The sequence below is a fragment of the Crocodylus porosus genome, unplaced genomic scaffold, assembly GCF_001723895.1.
Source record: "Crocodylus porosus isolate Cpor-Errol unplaced genomic scaffold, CroPor_comp1, whole genome shotgun sequence".
In the NCBI taxonomy this organism is placed as follows: Eukaryota; Metazoa; Chordata; order Crocodylia; family Crocodylidae; genus Crocodylus; species Crocodylus porosus.
In genome coordinates this window covers 42,921,377-42,939,741 of record NW_017728931.1, presented here as the reverse complement: position 1 = coordinate 42,939,741, position 18,365 = coordinate 42,921,377, and the positions used below count along the sequence as shown (strand labels likewise).

At 42.3% G+C, this 18,365-nt stretch overlaps 1 protein-coding gene across 6 annotated transcripts in view; it reads left to right on the top strand.

Moving 5' to 3' along the window:
- KIAA1549 (KIAA1549 ortholog) overlaps positions 1 to 18,365 on the top strand; it is a 214,590-nt gene that overhangs the window by 104,558 nt on the left and 91,667 nt on the right. For all 6 annotated transcript variants that reach the window (XM_019544720.1, XM_019544716.1, XM_019544719.1 and 3 more), the window contains exons 2-3: positions 9,431 to 12,250; positions 13,960 to 14,048. In XM_019544720.1, the coding sequence (XP_019400265.1) occupies positions 9,463 to 12,250; positions 13,960 to 14,048 (2,877 nt within the window). In that variant the 5' untranslated portion in view covers positions 9,431 to 9,462. The remainder of the gene's footprint in view (positions 1 to 9,430; positions 12,251 to 13,959; positions 14,049 to 18,365) is intronic.

The window sequence follows — 18,365 nt, the reverse complement described above, 5'->3', positions numbered from 1 at the left end:
TCTGTATGAGAGAGGCTAGGGAGAAGCTGGGGGAGAGTCTGCGATTTAGCATAAGAAAAGCTGTGGCAAGGCTGGGAAAGGAAAAAAGTCCTTGGCAGTGTTTCTTTCTTATCGGGTGCAAGATGCAGGCTGTGCATTTCTAACAATATTCCATTTCTAACATTATCAGAGGTCATCGTATCAGCTAAATTGATAGTTCCAGCTGAAATGTATGAAATTTATCCTACAAGCTGATTTCCATGACCCCATGTAGTCAGAACAATGAATGTCGTCCTACTTTTTTCAGCCACAGCTAGGGATCACAATTCTGTTTCCTGAGCCATCTGTGTGATTTGTCATAATGTTATTAGCTTTGGGTCTTTTGCTTTCTTGGCTTGTTGCCCTGTTATCGTTGTCTAGTCCAGTAACGGCACTGGATGGTGAAACTTTGCAGGCTCAGCTGTTACTGCTAAATACAATCCAGTATCAATATTCATCAGTAGCTTTGGGTGATTTTTTTTTTTTTTTTTTTTTTAATATTGAAATGTACCAGAGCGTACGTAGTCTTATCGGTTTCTTTCTCCAATGAAATAATCCAGTGATTGCCCTGCAGTAATGAGAGTATGCGTGTCCTACAGCTTGCTTATCTCCTGAACTCTGCTTGACTTGCTCTTGTGCCCTTTCTACCTGGCTGCTTTCTGGAGCCTGTGCTGCAAGTCCTGTCTGTTTTTGATGATGCTACTCAGTTCCGACAGTAGCTTTCTAATAATGTGGTGTTTTCCTGCAGATGAGGGGAAATTAATCGTATGGTGCTGTTGACATTGCATTGACTAATTCTGACTTAAGAGCACAGCAAAACGCACAATGTAGCTCTCCAACCTGGCAGATCAGCTTGTTTGAAAATAATGAGCGTATGATGTCCTTATGCCTTTTTTTTTTTTTTAAACCTGATTTCACTGACATGTTCACCTTTTCGGGCATGGACATGTGATACATTTACCATAGAGTACATTGACTTGGCATTTTTAGTAGAAGTGAGAAAATGGAGCAGACACATGAATTGCAACCACCAGAGTAAATTATCCCTTGGAGAAAACTATAGTAATTTTGCCCTGAGGTTACTTACTGTGGCATAAGTGTTGTTCCCTTAGTCCATTTTATCACAATGTACATGCTTGGTCATTGCAAACCAGCTCCCCCACCACCTAATGGTCTGGTACTATAATAGCACCTACTATTGGTGCTTTCCAATGTGGAAGATGTTTGTTCCTGATTACAGAATCAAATTTGAGATAAATTACTCTGTAATAGTGGCACGTGTCCATACCAGCACCTATTCTTTAAGATATTTTCATTTCAAGGCCAGCATTTTTGGAGCTTCTGTATTTTCATGATATAATAGGATGTAAGAGTATGGTGAAGGTCTTATTTACAGTCCTTTGCGTAGTTTGAAGGATAGCTAGCGGAAATCTCTCAAGAACAGTCTTATGGAAAAGTTGCATTGTAGATTCAAAGCTATAGTAGCTGCCACCTTATATTTCTGTATGTAACATTTGTTGCAAATCTGTACACATTGAAGGTCTTGCAGTGCTGCATCTGTCTTAATATGAGTCATTCCCCGTAGAATTTGCTTTGTATTGATCCATCTATTACTATCATAATGCCAAAGATTAACCGAGTGCTTGGTTCCAATCACTTGAAAATGCACAGAACAGTTTAAGTACCAATTAAATGTATTTTCTTGTTTCTGGCATAGATCTAGACCTGAAAAGAGATCTGCTCATAATTGCATGCTCTAAGTAAAATGTATTCATGTTTGAAATCATGCTAGATAATAATGTAGCAATTTTATAGCTGCCCTGGTTATTCTGCTAAAGAAGTCATGCCTTCCTCTCATTGTGTAGGGAAATGTAATGCACCAGTGCAAATTGCTGCCTCGTGGTGTTTATATGCTCAAGATAAATCTGGCCTTGTAAGCAAATGTGCCGTGAGCACAGTTTGGCAATGATGACGTTGTTAAACAAAGTCTAAAGTTGTATATTAGGCATGGGCATGCATGGGTACACATGTCCTGTGAACCATATGTAGAAGTTAAATTATTGACTGAATATTGTAAATACATTTTCTGCAGTCATTCTCTGCATACTTAAGATGTGAATGAGGCAAAAACCCAAGTCCAACCAAAGGTTGAATCCTTGTTAGGAGGCTTCTTATGATGAAGATGCATCTCAGAATGTGTTTCTTTCACCTGGGCATTTGCTAACCTGAACTATGTCCCACACCTGCAGAAGCTTCATACAGCAGACAGGTGTGGCTGTCACACTGGATGGTGCTTTTTCGTAATACCACTAATTATTATGCCTGTCAACCAGGGGTGTCCAAAGATACAGGCCTGAGTGAGCCACAAGCAGCATGCAGAGTGTGCTGAATAGCGCTGCGTTGTATGTGGTGTGCACTCCAACTTGTGTCCCGGAGCAGTGGAGTGGCTGCTGCATGATGCACAATAGGGCTGTGCAAAGCTTCGGTCCCTGATTTAGTTCGGCAGTGATTCCGCCTGATTTTGGTGGCCAAATCTCTGAATTGAATCAGAGGACCCTTTAATCTCTCTGAATTGAATTGGAATCCTCCTAATAGATTCGGAAAGGTTTGGTGATTCGGACATATACACAGCTTTAAATTTTTTGTCTACATACCTCTAGGAACCAGGTGGCTTGTGAATGCTGCGATGCTGGGGCACATGGAGCGTCCCACAGAAGCATGGGGGGCTCCCACTTCTGGTCCACTTCCGAGTCTGTGGTGAGCATGCTGGGGGGCTGCCCATGCCCCCCCAACTTGGTGACTGGTGCTTCCTGGGTTGGGGGGGGGGGCACTCGGGGTCACCCTGTGGCCAATCACTGAGCTGAGGAGTGTGGGGAGGGGCCCCCAGCATGCTCCCCGGCAGACCCTGAAGTGGACCGGAAGTAGTTCCGGTCCGTTTCTAGGTTTGCTGCCAAGCATGTAGAGGGGTCCCCTGCACTACTGTGGGATGCTCCATGCGCCCCAGCATTGCAGCGATCATGAGCCATGCCTGGTACCTCAAGGTATGTAAAAACAAAAAACCCCAGAAACTTTTAAAGCTGTGTCTATGGCCGAATCGCCAATTCTGTGACTCAGCACTGAATCTTCAGATTTGGATTTGGCCAAATCAAATTGGGGACAGTGATCCAAATCAACAAATCGAATCGGGACAGTGATTCGGGCCAAATCCAAATCGACTAGGACCTGCTTCGCACACCCCTAACGTACAACCCTGGTGCAGCCATGTGCCCTTCCAGGGCTGTGTTGCCCAGCCCTGGAGTGGCTGCAGCAGAACCTGGCTCAAAGCAGACCCACTCCAGGATGTGCACTGGAACCAGAATATGGGACCGGCCTGTGGGTCTGGTGTGATCTGTGGACCAGCCTTGTTTTACGCATCTGGCCAACTCATCCAGTTCATGGGGCTGGATGAATTTAACACCTCTTCTATAGGCACTTATTTTTTTGTGTAAGAGCATTTGTTTCACATTGATTCTTTTTTCCAACAGAAAGTACAGTAAAAAAATAAAATTTTACCTTTAAAGTATTGAAACGCAAATTGTGTTCTGTTTTTTGTTGGTACCCACGGCCACGCAGCTGCCTCTGCCGGTGTTGTGGCTTGAGGCATAAATTAGATTGAATCAGTCGTGCATATGGTGGAAGAGGCTACAAGATAAAACTTGAATGCAGCACATATTTTTTTGTTGGTGGCATTCTGCATGCTAACACTGAGTTTTGATTGCGTTTTCCAGATTACCAGAAATGAAACCCATCACATTAGCGTGCTGCCACTTGAAAAATTACATTGGAACATTTGCCAAACAGACCAAGCAGCAGCTGATCACAACAATATATCATTTTTGAAAGGAGGTGCTGGCAGTGCAACAGTGTATAACATATATGAACTACCTTCACAAAGAACTGCATGGGTTATTGGGTTAACAGGGTGTTCCAGAAGGTTGTAAATACAGCTGCAGTTGAGCAACTTGCTGTATCACCATGGAGCACTTTGTGTTTGATTTCAGTGGTGTATGCTGGATTATATATTATTATATCAATTCATTTAAAACCATTCCTTTTATTTAACTAGGCCTGTACATAATATTTTGCTTTTAAATGCACCATTGATAATGGGCTGCCAGTAGCCTCAGTAAAACATTACCATGACAGTTTCAGAGGTAGACTGTTGGGATGTTCAGATGGTAGAGGCAGTTTTAGGTTGAAGACTTTTACCTGTTCCCCAGTAAAATGTTCTGAAGAAGCTTTGTTTTCCATTAATATTTATTTGCCTTCAGTCATCATTAATTGGATTTTGAATCTAACATGGAATATTCAAGTCCATAATCCAATTTCCCTTTTTTTTTTTTTTTTTTTTTTACCCGTGTCTGGAATACTTCACGTAGGGATCTGTCTGTTAATATGGCAGGTGCACTAGCATGAGAGGGGGTGCTGGCATGCTCTAAGAAAACAAGAAATGTTCAGCTCAGGGTTTGTACATCTCCCAACAGTACGCCTTGGGTTGAATCTTGGCTTTTTTCATAAGTGCTCAAATCCAGCCATCCCTTTATTATAAACAGCATGTGACTTAGTAATTACTCTAATAGTGGCTGGTGAATACAGATAGTAGCAATTGAATGCAATATGGTAGTGGTACACTGTTCAGAGGCTAGTAGAAGACCAAGTAACAATACAAGTGCAGACTTAAGAGTGGTCTCACCCATGTGCCCCCACTCCTACCAACAGTCTCCCCTATGTTCCCCCCCCACCAACCCTGTGCCCCTTCCCTTGTTACATGGTTCATCCTGGCCCTGGGCTGAAGCTCGAGCTGAATCACTGCTTGCCTTGGGCCTCTACTTGAATAAAAAACAAGGCTTCTTCCCCACAATGTTGATTTTGGGGGGAAAAAACTTGTCTTGGATTCAAGTAAGTATGGTAACACAGGGAGATGTACGGTAGTGAATAAAAACAGTATTTTACTAAGTGTATATATAGCAGCACTTACTGGTTGTCAGTGTTGTATTGCAGAAGGGTGTAACGCAGGGAGGGATGTCAAGCTCATCTGGCCCCAGAGGCTGGTACGCAGGCTAGATTGGACCCATTGACCCCCACCCCCCCACCCTTCCCCAGCATACCTGATCTGGCGGCTGCCTGACGCTTGTGCTGTTTGTGGGTATTGGAGCAGCCAGAATGGGTGCTATGGCAGTCTGGCCTGAGCAGCAACTGTGCTCCATGTGGTGGCTGCCCTAGCTGCACTTTGTAGCATGTGGTGCCTGCCCCTGGCAGCTCCAGGACTTTACCGCACACGGTGTCTGCTCCATCTGGTCTGGGAGCCACATTGAATGTTGTCCATGTGAGCAGTGTGTGCTCTGCATGTGCCAGAACAGCTGGAGCAACTGCTGTGTGTGGCACATCTCCCAGAGCAGGTGCTGCGGGGAAGTCTGACTGTGGTAACCACCATGTGTAGCACAGCTGCTGCTCTGTTCAGTCTGTGTCCCACATGGTGCCTGTTCTGGCTGCTCCAGGATCTGTGCTGTATGCAGCATGAATCCCAGGTGGGCTGGAAAAGCTGCCAGATCAGGTATGCTTGAGAGGAGGGGAGCGGGGTGGGGGAAGTGGTCCATGGGCTGAATTTGGCCCAGTCACCAGCCCTGTACCATGCCCCATGTGGGTCTGATCACATTCAGGGGCAGGACTGGGGGTCCATATGGCTGGATGTTTGATACCCTTGGTGGAGCAGATCTGTCATTCTGTATTACAAGACTTATAGGTAGAACTATTGTTTTAAAGATCTTATGACAAATGTAGGTATTCTGCAGGCTTTTTGCAAATAAATGGGGATTGTTTGAATGATACAGTTTTTACAAGATAGCTCCAGCAGCCTCAGTATGAAGAAGACAAGATAAGCAAACCTAGCTGTTTTTTGCCATGCATAATTGCTCTTAGTGACCAAGTGAAGTATGCCAATGTAGAACAGCAAATAAGTTTCTGGGGGTTGACTAGCAAGCAGAGTGAATGTGACCATTGCTTGCTGTGCATGGGCTTCAACATGGGAGAAACAGCAAGAAAGACTTGCAACAAACAGACTGGAGGATGCCACAAGGTGATAAGTGCAATTTTTTTATACGTGTCAGTTTGTAAGTTGACAAATAGAACAGTTTGCCTAATGCATTTTTATACATATTCCCATATTTCAACACACAAACAACACTGTGCTTGTAAAGTCAGTACCATTCTTGGATGTCTAACCAACATGCATGCATGAATGTCAGTAGAAAAATTTTAGAGGCTGTTTTACCCCTCCCCCCCAGTCTTGGCCCATTCTTACGGTCATAGAAAATTAGAGTTGGAAAAGACCTCAGGAGGTCACTCCCCTGCTCAAACCAGAACTTTCCCCAACTAGATCAGTCCAACCAGGGCTTTGTGAAGCAGGTCCTTAAAAACCTCCAGAGATGGAGATTACACTACCTGTCTAGTGCTTTACTGTACTCCTAGTGTGATAATTTTTCCTAATATCCAACCTAAACCTCCCTTGATGCAACTTGAAGCTATTGCTCCTTGTTCTGTCATCACTGAGAGCAGTCCAGCTCCATCCTCTTTGGAACCCCCTTCGGATAGTTGAAGGCTGCTATCAAATCCCCTCTGTCTTTTCTTCTCCAAACTAAATAAGCCCAGTTCCCTCGGCCTCTCCTCTGAAGTCATGTGTCCCAACCCCGAACCATTTTCGTTGCTCTCTGCTGGACTCTCTCCAACTTGTCCACATCCTTTCTATAGTGGGGGGCTCAAAACTGGACACAATACTCCAGATTTGACCTCACCAGTACTGAATAGAGTATGTCTTTAGTCTTGTTGGCAACAAGAGCACACTGCTGACTCATATCCAACTTATTGTCCACTGTAACCCCCAGGTCCTTTTCTGCAGAGCTGCTGTTTAGCCGGTTAGTCCCCAACCTGTATCAGTTCATGGGACACTTCCATCTTAAGTGCAGGGCTTTGCACTTGTCCTTGTTGAACCTCATGAGATTTCTTTTGGCCCAATCCTCCAATTTATTGAGGTTACTCTGAATCCTAGTCCTACTACAGTGTATCTACCCTACAACACCCCCCAGATTGGTGCCACCTGCAAACTTGATGAAGGTGCAGTCCATCCCATCTTCCAGATAGCAGCCCTATATTTGCCCTTTTCCAATAGTCTGGGAATTTCCACAATCAACATGAGTTTTCAGAGATAACGGCCAGCAGCTCTGTGGTCACATCAGCCAACTCCCTCAGCACCCTTGGATGCATTGCATCTGGCCCCATGGACTTGGACACATTCAGCCTTTCTAAATAGTCCTCAACCTGTTCTTTCACCACTGAGGGCTGTTTGCCTCCTCCCCAAACTGCTGCCAGGTGCAGTAGTCTGGGAGCTGACCTTGCCTGTAAAGACTGAGGTAAAAAAGACATCAAGTACTTCAGCCTTTTCCTCCTCATCTGTCCCTAGGTTGCCTCCCCCCATTCAGTAAGGGACCCACACTTTCCCATATCTTCCTCTTGTTGCTAACATACTTGTAGAAACCCTTCTTGTTATGCTTCATGTCCCTTGCTAGCTGCAACTCCAGTTGCACTTTGGCCTTCCTGACTTCATCCGTGCATGCCTGAGCAATGATCTTGTACTCCTCCCAAGTTGTTTGTCCAAGCTTCTACTTCTTGTACGCTTAAATTTATTGTGTTTTAAATTCACCAAAGAGTTCTCTTTGCTAAGCCAACCTGGTTGCTTACCACATTTGCTGTTCTTCCTGCATATCAGGCTGGTTTGTTCCTGTGTCCTCAGTGAGGTTTCTTTAAAATACAACCAGCTCTCCTGGACTCCTTTCCCCCCCAGACTGCCCTCCCAGGCAATCCTGCCTACCAGTTCCCTGAGGGAGTGAAAGTCTGCTTTTCTGAAGTTCAAGGTCCTTACTCTGCTGCTCTCCATCCTTCCTTTTGTCAGGATCCTGAACTCAGTCATCTCATGGTCACTGTCGCCCAAGTTGCCATCCACTGCTACATCCCCCAACAATTCTTCCCTGTTGTTGAGCAGTAGGGCAAAAAGAGCATGGCCCCTATTCAGTCTCTCCAATATTTGCATCAGAAAGTAGTCTCCAGAGCTCTCCAAAAACTTCCTGGATTGCTTGTGCACTGCTGCATTGCCCTCCCAGCACATGTCAGGATGTTTAAAGTCCCCCATGAGAACCAGGGCCTGTGCTTGGGGAAACTTCCACTAGTTGTCTAAAGAAAGCCTCATTTACCTCATCCTCCTGGTCTGGTGGTCTACAGCAGTGGTCTCCAAACTTTTTTGATCATGCTCTCCCCTATCAGTAAAAAAATGTTGAGCATGCATCCCAATATATGTATATTTATTTATTTATAAATTATATAATGCTACAGAAAATCTTTTTGGGTCTCACTAAAAAAAAAATTATTGTTTTCTTCCCGCACCCCGCTGGATCGTTTTGCACACCCCCTACTTTGGAGACCACTGGTCTACAGCACGTACCCACCACAACATCTAACCTTAACCCAGAGACTTTCAACAGGCCTGTCTCCAGTTTCATACTGGAGCTCTGAGCAATCGTACAGCTCTTTTACATGCTGCACAATTTCTTCTCTTCTCTTCTGCCTGTCCTTCTTGAACAGTTTGTACCCATCCATGACAGTGCTCCAGTCATGCGAGCTCTGTTATTCCAATCGTATCATAGTTCTGTGACTGTGCAAGGGCTTCCAGTTCTTTCTGGTTGCTTCCCAGGCTCTGTGCATTCATGTGCAGACACCTGAGGTGACTAGCTGAATGCCCTACTTTCTCAGGAGGAATGAGGCCTCTCCTGTTGCCCCTTCCTGCTTCTTATTCTTCCAGGTCCCACGCTATCCCGCTTACTTCATGGCTAACCTCAGTTAACTCTGCATTCACTGTGCTGATGAGTGCAGTATTAAAAGGGGTGGTAAAACTCAAGGAAATAAATTAGTAGGAATTAAAGAAAAAATTAAATCCACAGAAAGTCCATATTTTTGCTTTACATTATAACGTATTGTACCTCTTTATGTTCTTGAAATGTTAACTGATATGTGTTTGAAAACAGAGCAGCTGGCTTTAACATCATCATCCAGAATTTAGAAGAGTGTTTTGTTTTTTTTGTTGGCTGTGGGTTGGGAATAGTTTAGCAGAGTGATGGTCTGCCCTGAAGGAATGTAATACTGTTGTGAAACTTGTCACTGGGGTTGTCAGACTTTATTAGCGTCGGTCATCATGACGTCTGAGGATTTCAAATATTTACCTAAAAGAACCCAATATTTGTAGGTTTTTCTGATTATAGTCTTGGTGCTTGTGTATTGTAACTGTATGGCTAATCCATTTTTTCCTTTCCTTTCCTTTCCTTTTTAGATGATCTTTCCTTGGAGCGGCAAAACCTTTCCATGTTCTCAGTGGGTCCTAAGCAACAGCAAAGCACAGTGGGCAGCATGACACACATGGCCTTAAAAAACATTTCAGAACCCCAAGACAATTTCCTCCACGTGGTTTTGCCATCAATCACTTCTCCCCTGGTCATGACATTATCTGATCAAGAAAGAACAGTCAAAGGTTCAGAAGGGAGAAGCATACCAATGGTAGATGTCTCAGTAACTAGCAGTGAGGTGTTCTTAAGTGACAATGAATTTGTTGGCTCGCTTTCAAATGCACAGCGGACTTCTTCTCTACAGTCTATTGCAACAATGCATGACTCGAATAATGTGGTAGAGCCACCAAGAGAAACATTAGGAACTGTACTGCTAACACCTTCATTATCAGTTTTTCCTTTACTGTATGATGTATTGAAAACAACACCGCAAAAGACAAGCTTAAGTGTTGTTTCTGGACACAGTAACTCTCCCACACAGTTGAACTCTTTTACCCCAGATCATGAAATTCTGACTGTAAACAGAGACTTACTTTTATACCCCACAAAGACAGATATTTATTTAAGTTCTTTTGCATCAGAGGTTTTGGTGGCTCTGGAGAAAAATGTAGATGAAAGCTTGACATCTATTTCACTGTCCTCAGTTTCTTTGCCTTTTGATGCTGCATCTGAAGGGTCATCTGTTCTTATGCAGCAATTGGATAAAGATACCCAAGTTACCCCACATGCTTTGGCAAAAGGTACTGGGCAGTACATTAAAACTTATTCTGGTGTGAATAGCAGTGCAACAGAAACTTTGGATCTAAGGACTTACCCTGTTGCAAGCATTTCTAGTTCAAAACCTGTTCTGGCAACCAGCATGGAACCTGCTTTGTTTTTGACTAGTCTTCCATTTGTGTCTTTCCCAGTTCATTCAGATGCTGTTTCCTCCGATTCTGATAGTTTTCTTATTGATGACTTGTTTACAAGCGTGTTTTCCCATGAATCCTCCAGTACAACACCAAATATGCCTGGCAGTTCAGAAATACCCAATCAAGTTGAGCCCTTCAGCGAGCTCATAAGCCCAGTGCCTTTCAGTAGACCGTATGCTTTGTGTTTGTACTGCGACTTGGCCTCAGTTCCATCAGAACAGGGCTTTTCAGCAGAAAATACAGAACATGATGTGGGTTCAGGTGATTATATTGAAACATTATCATTCACAGCCTCAGAGGTTAAAGTCATTACTCCATTTACAACAGTAAAAGCTGACCAGTATGAACAAGAGGAATCTGCTTCTGAAGTCTTTGATACTAGTTTCCCATCAAGGCCTATTGTTTCGTTTTCCTCCAGATTTATAGAAGTCTCTGAGCCAAACTGGGTTTTTTCAAGCACTCTCAATGTTGACCGTAATGTAATGCCTACAACAATATTTCCTTCATACAGTCAGCTCTCAGAAGGAATTTCATTGGATATCACTTCTTCTATACAGTTCTCCTCTGTTACTGAAACTGTTACGTTAATGTCCAATATGACAGTAGAACCTTTTAGTAGCACCAGTGTTCTTGAACCAGCTTTTACCGCAAATGAGAGCAGCCCATTAATTACAATCAAACCTACAAATTTGCTGGTATCACCTGACTTTATGCCATCAGAATCTGTATTTTTGCTTGACAAAACTTCTGCAAATTTGTCAATAGGTGAATCATCTGTAAATATGTCAGATTTGTCAACCATACTTCTATCAACACCTTTTCTCTTTGAACTTAACATCTCATTATCTTTTTCGTCAGCTGCATCAAACTTTTACTCAGTAACGCCAAGTGATTTATCAACACTTTTACCTCAAATTTTGCCTACACTGCTTGGAACATCTCTACATGTTAGTGATCTCTCTAGTTGGGATTCAGGTAAGCTGCCTGCTACTGACAGCAGAAGTGCAGAGTTTTCTCAGTTCTCTCCTTGGCATACTTCATATTTTAATTCAAATACATCTTCTGTTCCAGTTGCACACATTCCTGAAATAACACCATCATTTAGTTTTCATCCTGACTTTTCCATGTCACTGGAAGCAACGTCAATCTTGCAAATGGATTCTGAAGTGTTGTTTACCTCAACTTTCACAGAAGCTACCTCTCGGTTAGAGTCTTCGCTCTTCTCCCTTGAATCAGTGGTTCCTACTCTGGTGCTCTCCATGTCTGACTCTGAGTCTGTTCTCACCAGCAACACCTTGATTGATGAAACACACTTGACCTCATGGTTTACTACCATTTGGATAACTCCTGTCATAAATGTATCTTATGTATCTTCCTCATTTTTTTCAACTAGTGCAGCTTCAGATGAGGATATTGGTGCTACTGTTAACCATACATTGCTTTTAACCTCTTATTCTAAGGCCATTGCTAGTACAGCGTATTTTACAACTAATCCATATATGCTGACGTCATATGCAGATGTTAGCAGCATTACTGTTGCATCTACTGAGTCAATTTCTGTGGTCACATCATTTGTCCCTACACAGTTGCCTCCGTCTGTGAATACTACCATTGAATTTGTCACTCCAGCAAGAACTACTTTACCTGGGGTTACCAATATAACAAGCTTGACTACTCCTGCAGCAACCACCATCACTAGCACAGTTGACCATAGTACAACTACTGAAAGCAGCTCAAGTGTTTCATCCTCCACCGCTGCCTCCTCTTCTTCCTCCTCCTCTACTGCAATCGCCACTACTCCATCTGAAGCTATAAGTATAACATCTGCCATGACTGCCACCAGGCAACCATATGTGTGTGACATCACTGTTCCTGACACTTACTTAGTCACAGCTGGTAAGATATTTCTAAAGTCTTATTTTAATGTTTTTCTTCTTTTTTTTTTTTTTTTTTTTAAACTCTACCTTTTACCCTAAAGCAGTGGTCTCCAAAGTGGGGTGCGCAAGATGATCCATTGGAGTGGGGGAAGAAAATATTAGAACTTCTACTTATATGTATATTTATATAAATATACATATACTGGGGGTGCATGCTCAAAATTTTTTTACTGATAAGGGTACGTGATCAAAAAAGTTTGGAGACCACTGCCCCAAAGGAATCAGTACAACGAGCTACCCCTTCTAATCCAAATCAATTTAATTTAAATTGCATGTGTTTGTATTAGATAAGTAAAGAAAAGAAATATAGCAAGAAATTTAAGTCACTTAAATCTTTTAGTTGTGTTTCCAGGTAATTATGTCACATCAAGAGCCAAATTTCCAAAAAAAAACTTAGCCTGTATGACCATAGATGCTGTCTGTGTTTGCATATAGTCACTTGTTCTTGCAAATTATGACTTTGTACAAAACTTGTTTTGCAAGCATCAAATAAGCACAGATGGTGCTTTAAAACTGCATGTAGGGATGTTGAATTGATGATACTTTATACTTCGGATTGGCACCATAGATTATTGTCATGGCACTGTTTCTGTTTGTTCAGGTCACGTGATCCCACAAAAATTTCTTGTAAAGTTGTTATATTTGTTTGCAAAGAACCAAGATTTTTTTTAAAAGGAGGAGAATGTATAAAGTGTGTGTGTGTGTGTGCGCACGCACACACGCTTTGAATCATTTTTATTGGACTTGGTGTCGTTATGACTTAAAAAATGGAAATCTGTCTTTCTAGTTTATTGACAAATTAGCAAGGTATAGCTAACTGCAGTTGTTGGAAGGGTGAGATGTATTCTATAACCTTCAGCAAAACATACAGTTAAGTTTTATGACCAGAATGTGTTCATGTGCTACATAAAGTAGAAAGTTCATGGTTTTATTTTTTTCCAGACCCAAGAGCAACTGGGTATGTTAGCAGTAGGATTTTTTTTGACTTAACAGAATAAATTTGCTATGCACACTATTGATGAAAAATAAATATAAAACGCCAAGATGCCACTTCAGTTTCTTTCTTTAATAAGTCACAGTTTAAAGTGTGATTTTTTTTTTTTTTTTTTTAAATTTATTTATTTAAGTTAACAAAGCACTCTTGTAGTTTTTGTCTTGAAAGTGTTTTCATATTCAACATCCTTGCCTCTCTGGGTAATCAGGTTCGTATTTTTTATTTATTTATTTGATAAATTGGTTTGGAAGCTTTATTATGCCTTTTATCAGCAAATATCCACCACAGCTATTGAACTGTGATCTGCTTTCCATTTTGGCTCATGCGTTCTCTACAGAATTATTAGCTATGTTACAGTAGCAGGATCTTTATTACAAAGCACAAGTACAAAAGAATACAGTTTGACTTTCAGATCTGGTTTAAATGTCATGGCTATATATTAGAAAGACTGTTATTTTTACCAGCAAACAGAACAAAGTTGATATTGGAAAAAAAATGAGAGGAAATGAACAAGGAACTCATGAAACTATTTACAGTAATTTTTCTAAGTATGCTCCATTTTACGGATCTCTTAACCTGCTTTTTCATGCATTATACAATTTGAAAATGCAGCATTGAACCAGGGTATCTAATACAAAGATAAAATGTATTTACTGACTGATGTTAATTTCTAGTGCTGGCCCGAAGAGCTAATCTAGAAAATGTCAGTGAATCCATCAGAGAAGTGCTGAGAGTTCAATTCAGGCGATCTGTAGAGCTGGAGGTAAGTGGTATGGTGTGCCTATGCACTTTGAGTGATATGATAACATTAGAGCATTTTCTTTTTTTTTTTTTTTTTTTTTTTGTGAAGTAAGATTATTAAGACAGAAATGGTGGTAGTAAATCACAGTTATTCAAAGTTAAATATATAAAGCCATATTTTTCTTGCATTTAATACAAGTACAAAAATCAATGATTAATAGTATGACATTTAGGGCATTTTCTGTTCTCCATGGCTTGAAAAGGGAGTTGCCCCCTACAATTTGTCATTCTTATTGGCAGGTGAGGTGAAATTGTGAATTGAAAATCTTTTACCTTCCAAATGATCAGGTTAGGGTTTTGGTTCTTTTGTGTGTTGGCTGATGAGCAAGGAGAGGACCTTTTGCAAAATCTGTCCTAATTTTGTTTTGTTGTTTTCACAAGTACTTGCAGGGGAACAGAGGAAATCAGGAACTTGGGGCTTTTTGAATGGAGGAGGGACATGCTATTTTCAGACAACTGAAAGACTTCAGAGAACTAGATCTGAGATCTTCCATAGTGCTTTCCCCCCTTCATCTCCTGTTTATAGGATTGGCTTTTGTTTATAGAAGCTTAGATTCCCATCTGCTTTGAGGCTCAAATCTAGTCAAGGAATCATCCTTACAGTGTTTCAGCACTATTCCCAAGTCTAAAACTCAGTGCAAACTAGAGCTTAGGTTTAAAGTTACGTTCCTAAAGACATATTTTTTGTGGGGAGGGGATGGACCCTAAGGGGGGTTTTTGTGGGGAGGGGAGCAGGGGAGGATGGGTTATGACTTGGATCTAATCATAATCGGACTTGACAATGTGGAATGTAGGAAAAAATGGGGAAAAATACATTTTACTCGCTTCTTGATTTAAAGCCTGATGCTGCAAGTCTTATTCACAAGAAGTAATACCTGATTTTAGAGCGTCCTTTTGAAATTAGTGTGACCAACTCAGTAATATTTAACCTGAGTAATTGCAGAAGAATGAGCCCATTGAAGAACAGACAAAGATACATTTACAATGACTTATGTGAAGATGGCATGGTATTTTTGACAGGTTTTCAGAGAAGTGAGATGCCTTAATTTGCCTTGTTGACAGTAACAGGGATTTATTGCATCTTTGTTCTGGCATAATACTTGAAAAGAAATGCCAACTATCTGCATACAGAGTGCAGTGATTATATCTTAAGCCCTGTTTTAGATGAGTTTAGCCTAGTACATTGAGTGCATTTATATATACTTTCAGTAATATTGGGTTAGCTTTCTTTATTTCTTAGCTGTTGGCACTCTGAGAGTACTTTGAAGTGTGTTCAGAATGTCTGGTATGTTTTATTCAGTGTTTTCCTTTCAATAAAACAAATTGGAGAAAACCTTTTTGATTGTTTACAGCTTTCTACCTTTTCTATAGCTTTCAGTCCACCATGCTACTTAAGCACAAATGCAACATCTGGTCCTGTTTTGTTTTTCTTGTTCTGTTATCTTCACATCTTCAGAGTTAATTCAAGTTATTAGTGGAGGGGTGCCCCTATCTTGAGTTTGGTAGGGCTTATAGTTGAAGTTCATCATAGGAAATACTCTTATCAGTTACACAATCACTCTGCTTCAGTTTGAGTGTTATTTTAGGGTGTGGCCATTCTGACTGGGCTAACCTTAGAGTAGTAAGGACATAGCCAAAATACAAGGAGATTACATAATTTACCTCGCAGTCACAAAGTAAATTGCTTAGTCAGGACTTTCATCTGGGATCCTGTTGGCTACCAGTACCTTCCTTTCAAATTACAAAAAGATATTGGCCTTAGATTTACGTATTCTTGGAGAAATCCTTCAGTATGATAAAACTTGCCTTTTCACTTTCAGGTTAGTATATTGAGGCCCCACTCTACACATTAGATCTATTGTGCAATAACCTTATGAACTGTGCAATAAATTTAGACTAGTTACATGTGGAAATTAAATATCAGGCCTTAAAAGGTCCAACCAGCTACAAAGTTTTTGCTTGAAAATGTTTAATAACTTTGTAGCTGGTTTCTGTCCAGCTTTAATTTGTACTTGTAGGCAGTCTGCAGTTGCAGCAGTCTCCCAGGTGCTGGGGAGCACAGCGCACCCTGGGACTGGGAGATCACAGCCAGTGTGTTGGGCATGGGGGCATTTCAGGCAGCAGATGCTGCAGTCTCCCAGCTATTATGATCTCCCAGCTATGGCATGCTCCACACACCCGTGCTGTTGGGGGACCACAGCAGCGGGATGGAACGTATTGGTTCAACTGAATATGGGTGTGACTTGTGTTTGCTGTCATGAGGGGGCCATCATGATTTGTTTAGGGCCATTCTCTCACTGCAGTTGGAGATGTAGTATGTAGGAGAGTGACAGATTTTCCCTCATAGTGAAACAGAAAGTTAAAAGGAAGAGACTTTTATTTCCTTCCTTCTACCCCCTTGGAAAGTGATGTTTTGTGGGTCTTCAGGGCTACCTGTCACAGTGCAGACAAGTTGTTGAACGTTAGGAAGCTATTGACTATCAGCACCAGGGCTATGAACCTCTGAAGCAGAAAGGAAGAGGACAAGGGCTGATCTGTTTATGGCTGCTGCTAGGAAATTGGACTGCCTCTTTGATGTCCAGAGGGAAATTCCGGAGCAAGAATGCCAGAAACACGATGCAGATGAGAGGGAAGAGCGAAGATGGATTTCATCACCTCTGGCTTTACCTTAAGAATACAGCAGGGCCAGCAGCATGAGATCTGTTTGAGTAGGATCTGAGTACAAGCTGGGTACAGCATCGGTCCTGGCTCTAGTCCAGATCTAGGCTCCTGCCATGGCCGCCGCCTCCTCTCCCTCCATTGTGATGATCTGTGGGGAGGTAGCCAGCCCGTGGATGGAATACACATGATTCAGCTATTTCCTGTGAACAATATCCTTGTGCAAGTACAGTTGAAGGGCAGCAGGTGATCTGACAATGTACAGTTCTAGTATGTGTGGCATGGTACTATGTCCTCGGTGCACTTGTCTGCCTTTTGGGCTTGGATACTTAGGGTCCCTTTCTTCTGTTTGTTGGTCTCTTGGTAAGCAAGTACTTTGAGTAAAAGAAAAAAAAAAAAAAAGAACTTCAGAACACACCTATTTTAATGCAGTCAGAGTTTTACAGCATGTGCCTAAGTAGATGTTTATCTTATATTGGTACATTAGTAAAATAAATTACTGTAATTCTCACATGATCTGTGCATTCCTTTCCAAGCTAAGCATAAGGAATACAAGGCCTTTCTTTCTTCCCTAGCTCTTCTGTTCCCAAATCCAACTTGTGCACTATGTCAGCCTGCATCAAGCCTATAAAACAGCACGGTCATCACCTTAGTCTTTCCCTAAATGCCCCATTATCCCCATGTATGCACTAGAGCCTGTCCTAATAAGGTATTCTGTGGGCAGCAGTCATTTGGGTTGCATAGATAGCACAAAAACTTGCAAAGAGCAGTGCACACTACTGTAGTACTCAGAACCCAAGGGGGAGGCACCAGAAGTCCAAGTACTTCACTTGGTTCAGTACCATGCCAGTGTGCAACACTATTACAGCCATATTTACCCATTGCTGTGTGGAAACTCTGAGCTGAGCTAGCCTTGACTGATTGGAGAAACAGAAGCTCGTTCATTCATGTTAACTTCAGTAAAGATTTATCTTAAGAATGTAGGCCTTTGTTTCCTTCTAGTAGGCAGTCCACCTAAAGATGTATATGCATCTTTGCCAGGTTTCAGTTACGGCTACAGACTTGCCAAATTAGCTGTCCCTTGTGGCTGATTTATATGGCTGTAACACAGCCAGAGCCCCCAGTTTCACAGCCGGGGCCACCATTTTTAAGGCTGCACTCGGCGAGCGGTTTCAGTAGGATGGCTCCTGCCCCAGCACATGAGGCTCTGGCTTCAGCTCCCAGCTGCTGGATCTGGAGCCAGAGCCCCAGCACTCTATGTAAGGCTGAGCCCACTCACTCGCACTGAAGCAGCCTCTGCTATGTGGCCGTGAGTCCACCATGATCCGCTGGCTGGGAAATTGGCTCCGTGGTCGGACCCAGAGAGTTGTAATTAATGGCAGTCACTCATCATGGTGTCCTGTGACCAGTGGGGTCCCTCAGGGCTCTGTTCTTGGACCCATATTGTTCAACATCTTCATTGATGATGTGGACATTGGAGTCAGAAGTGGACTGGCCAAGTTCGCTGATGACACCAAACGTTGGGGCAAAGCATCCACGCCAGGTGAAAGGCAGGTGATCCAGGCTGACCTGGACAGGCTCAGCAAATGGGCGGATGAGAACCTGATGGTGTTTAACACCG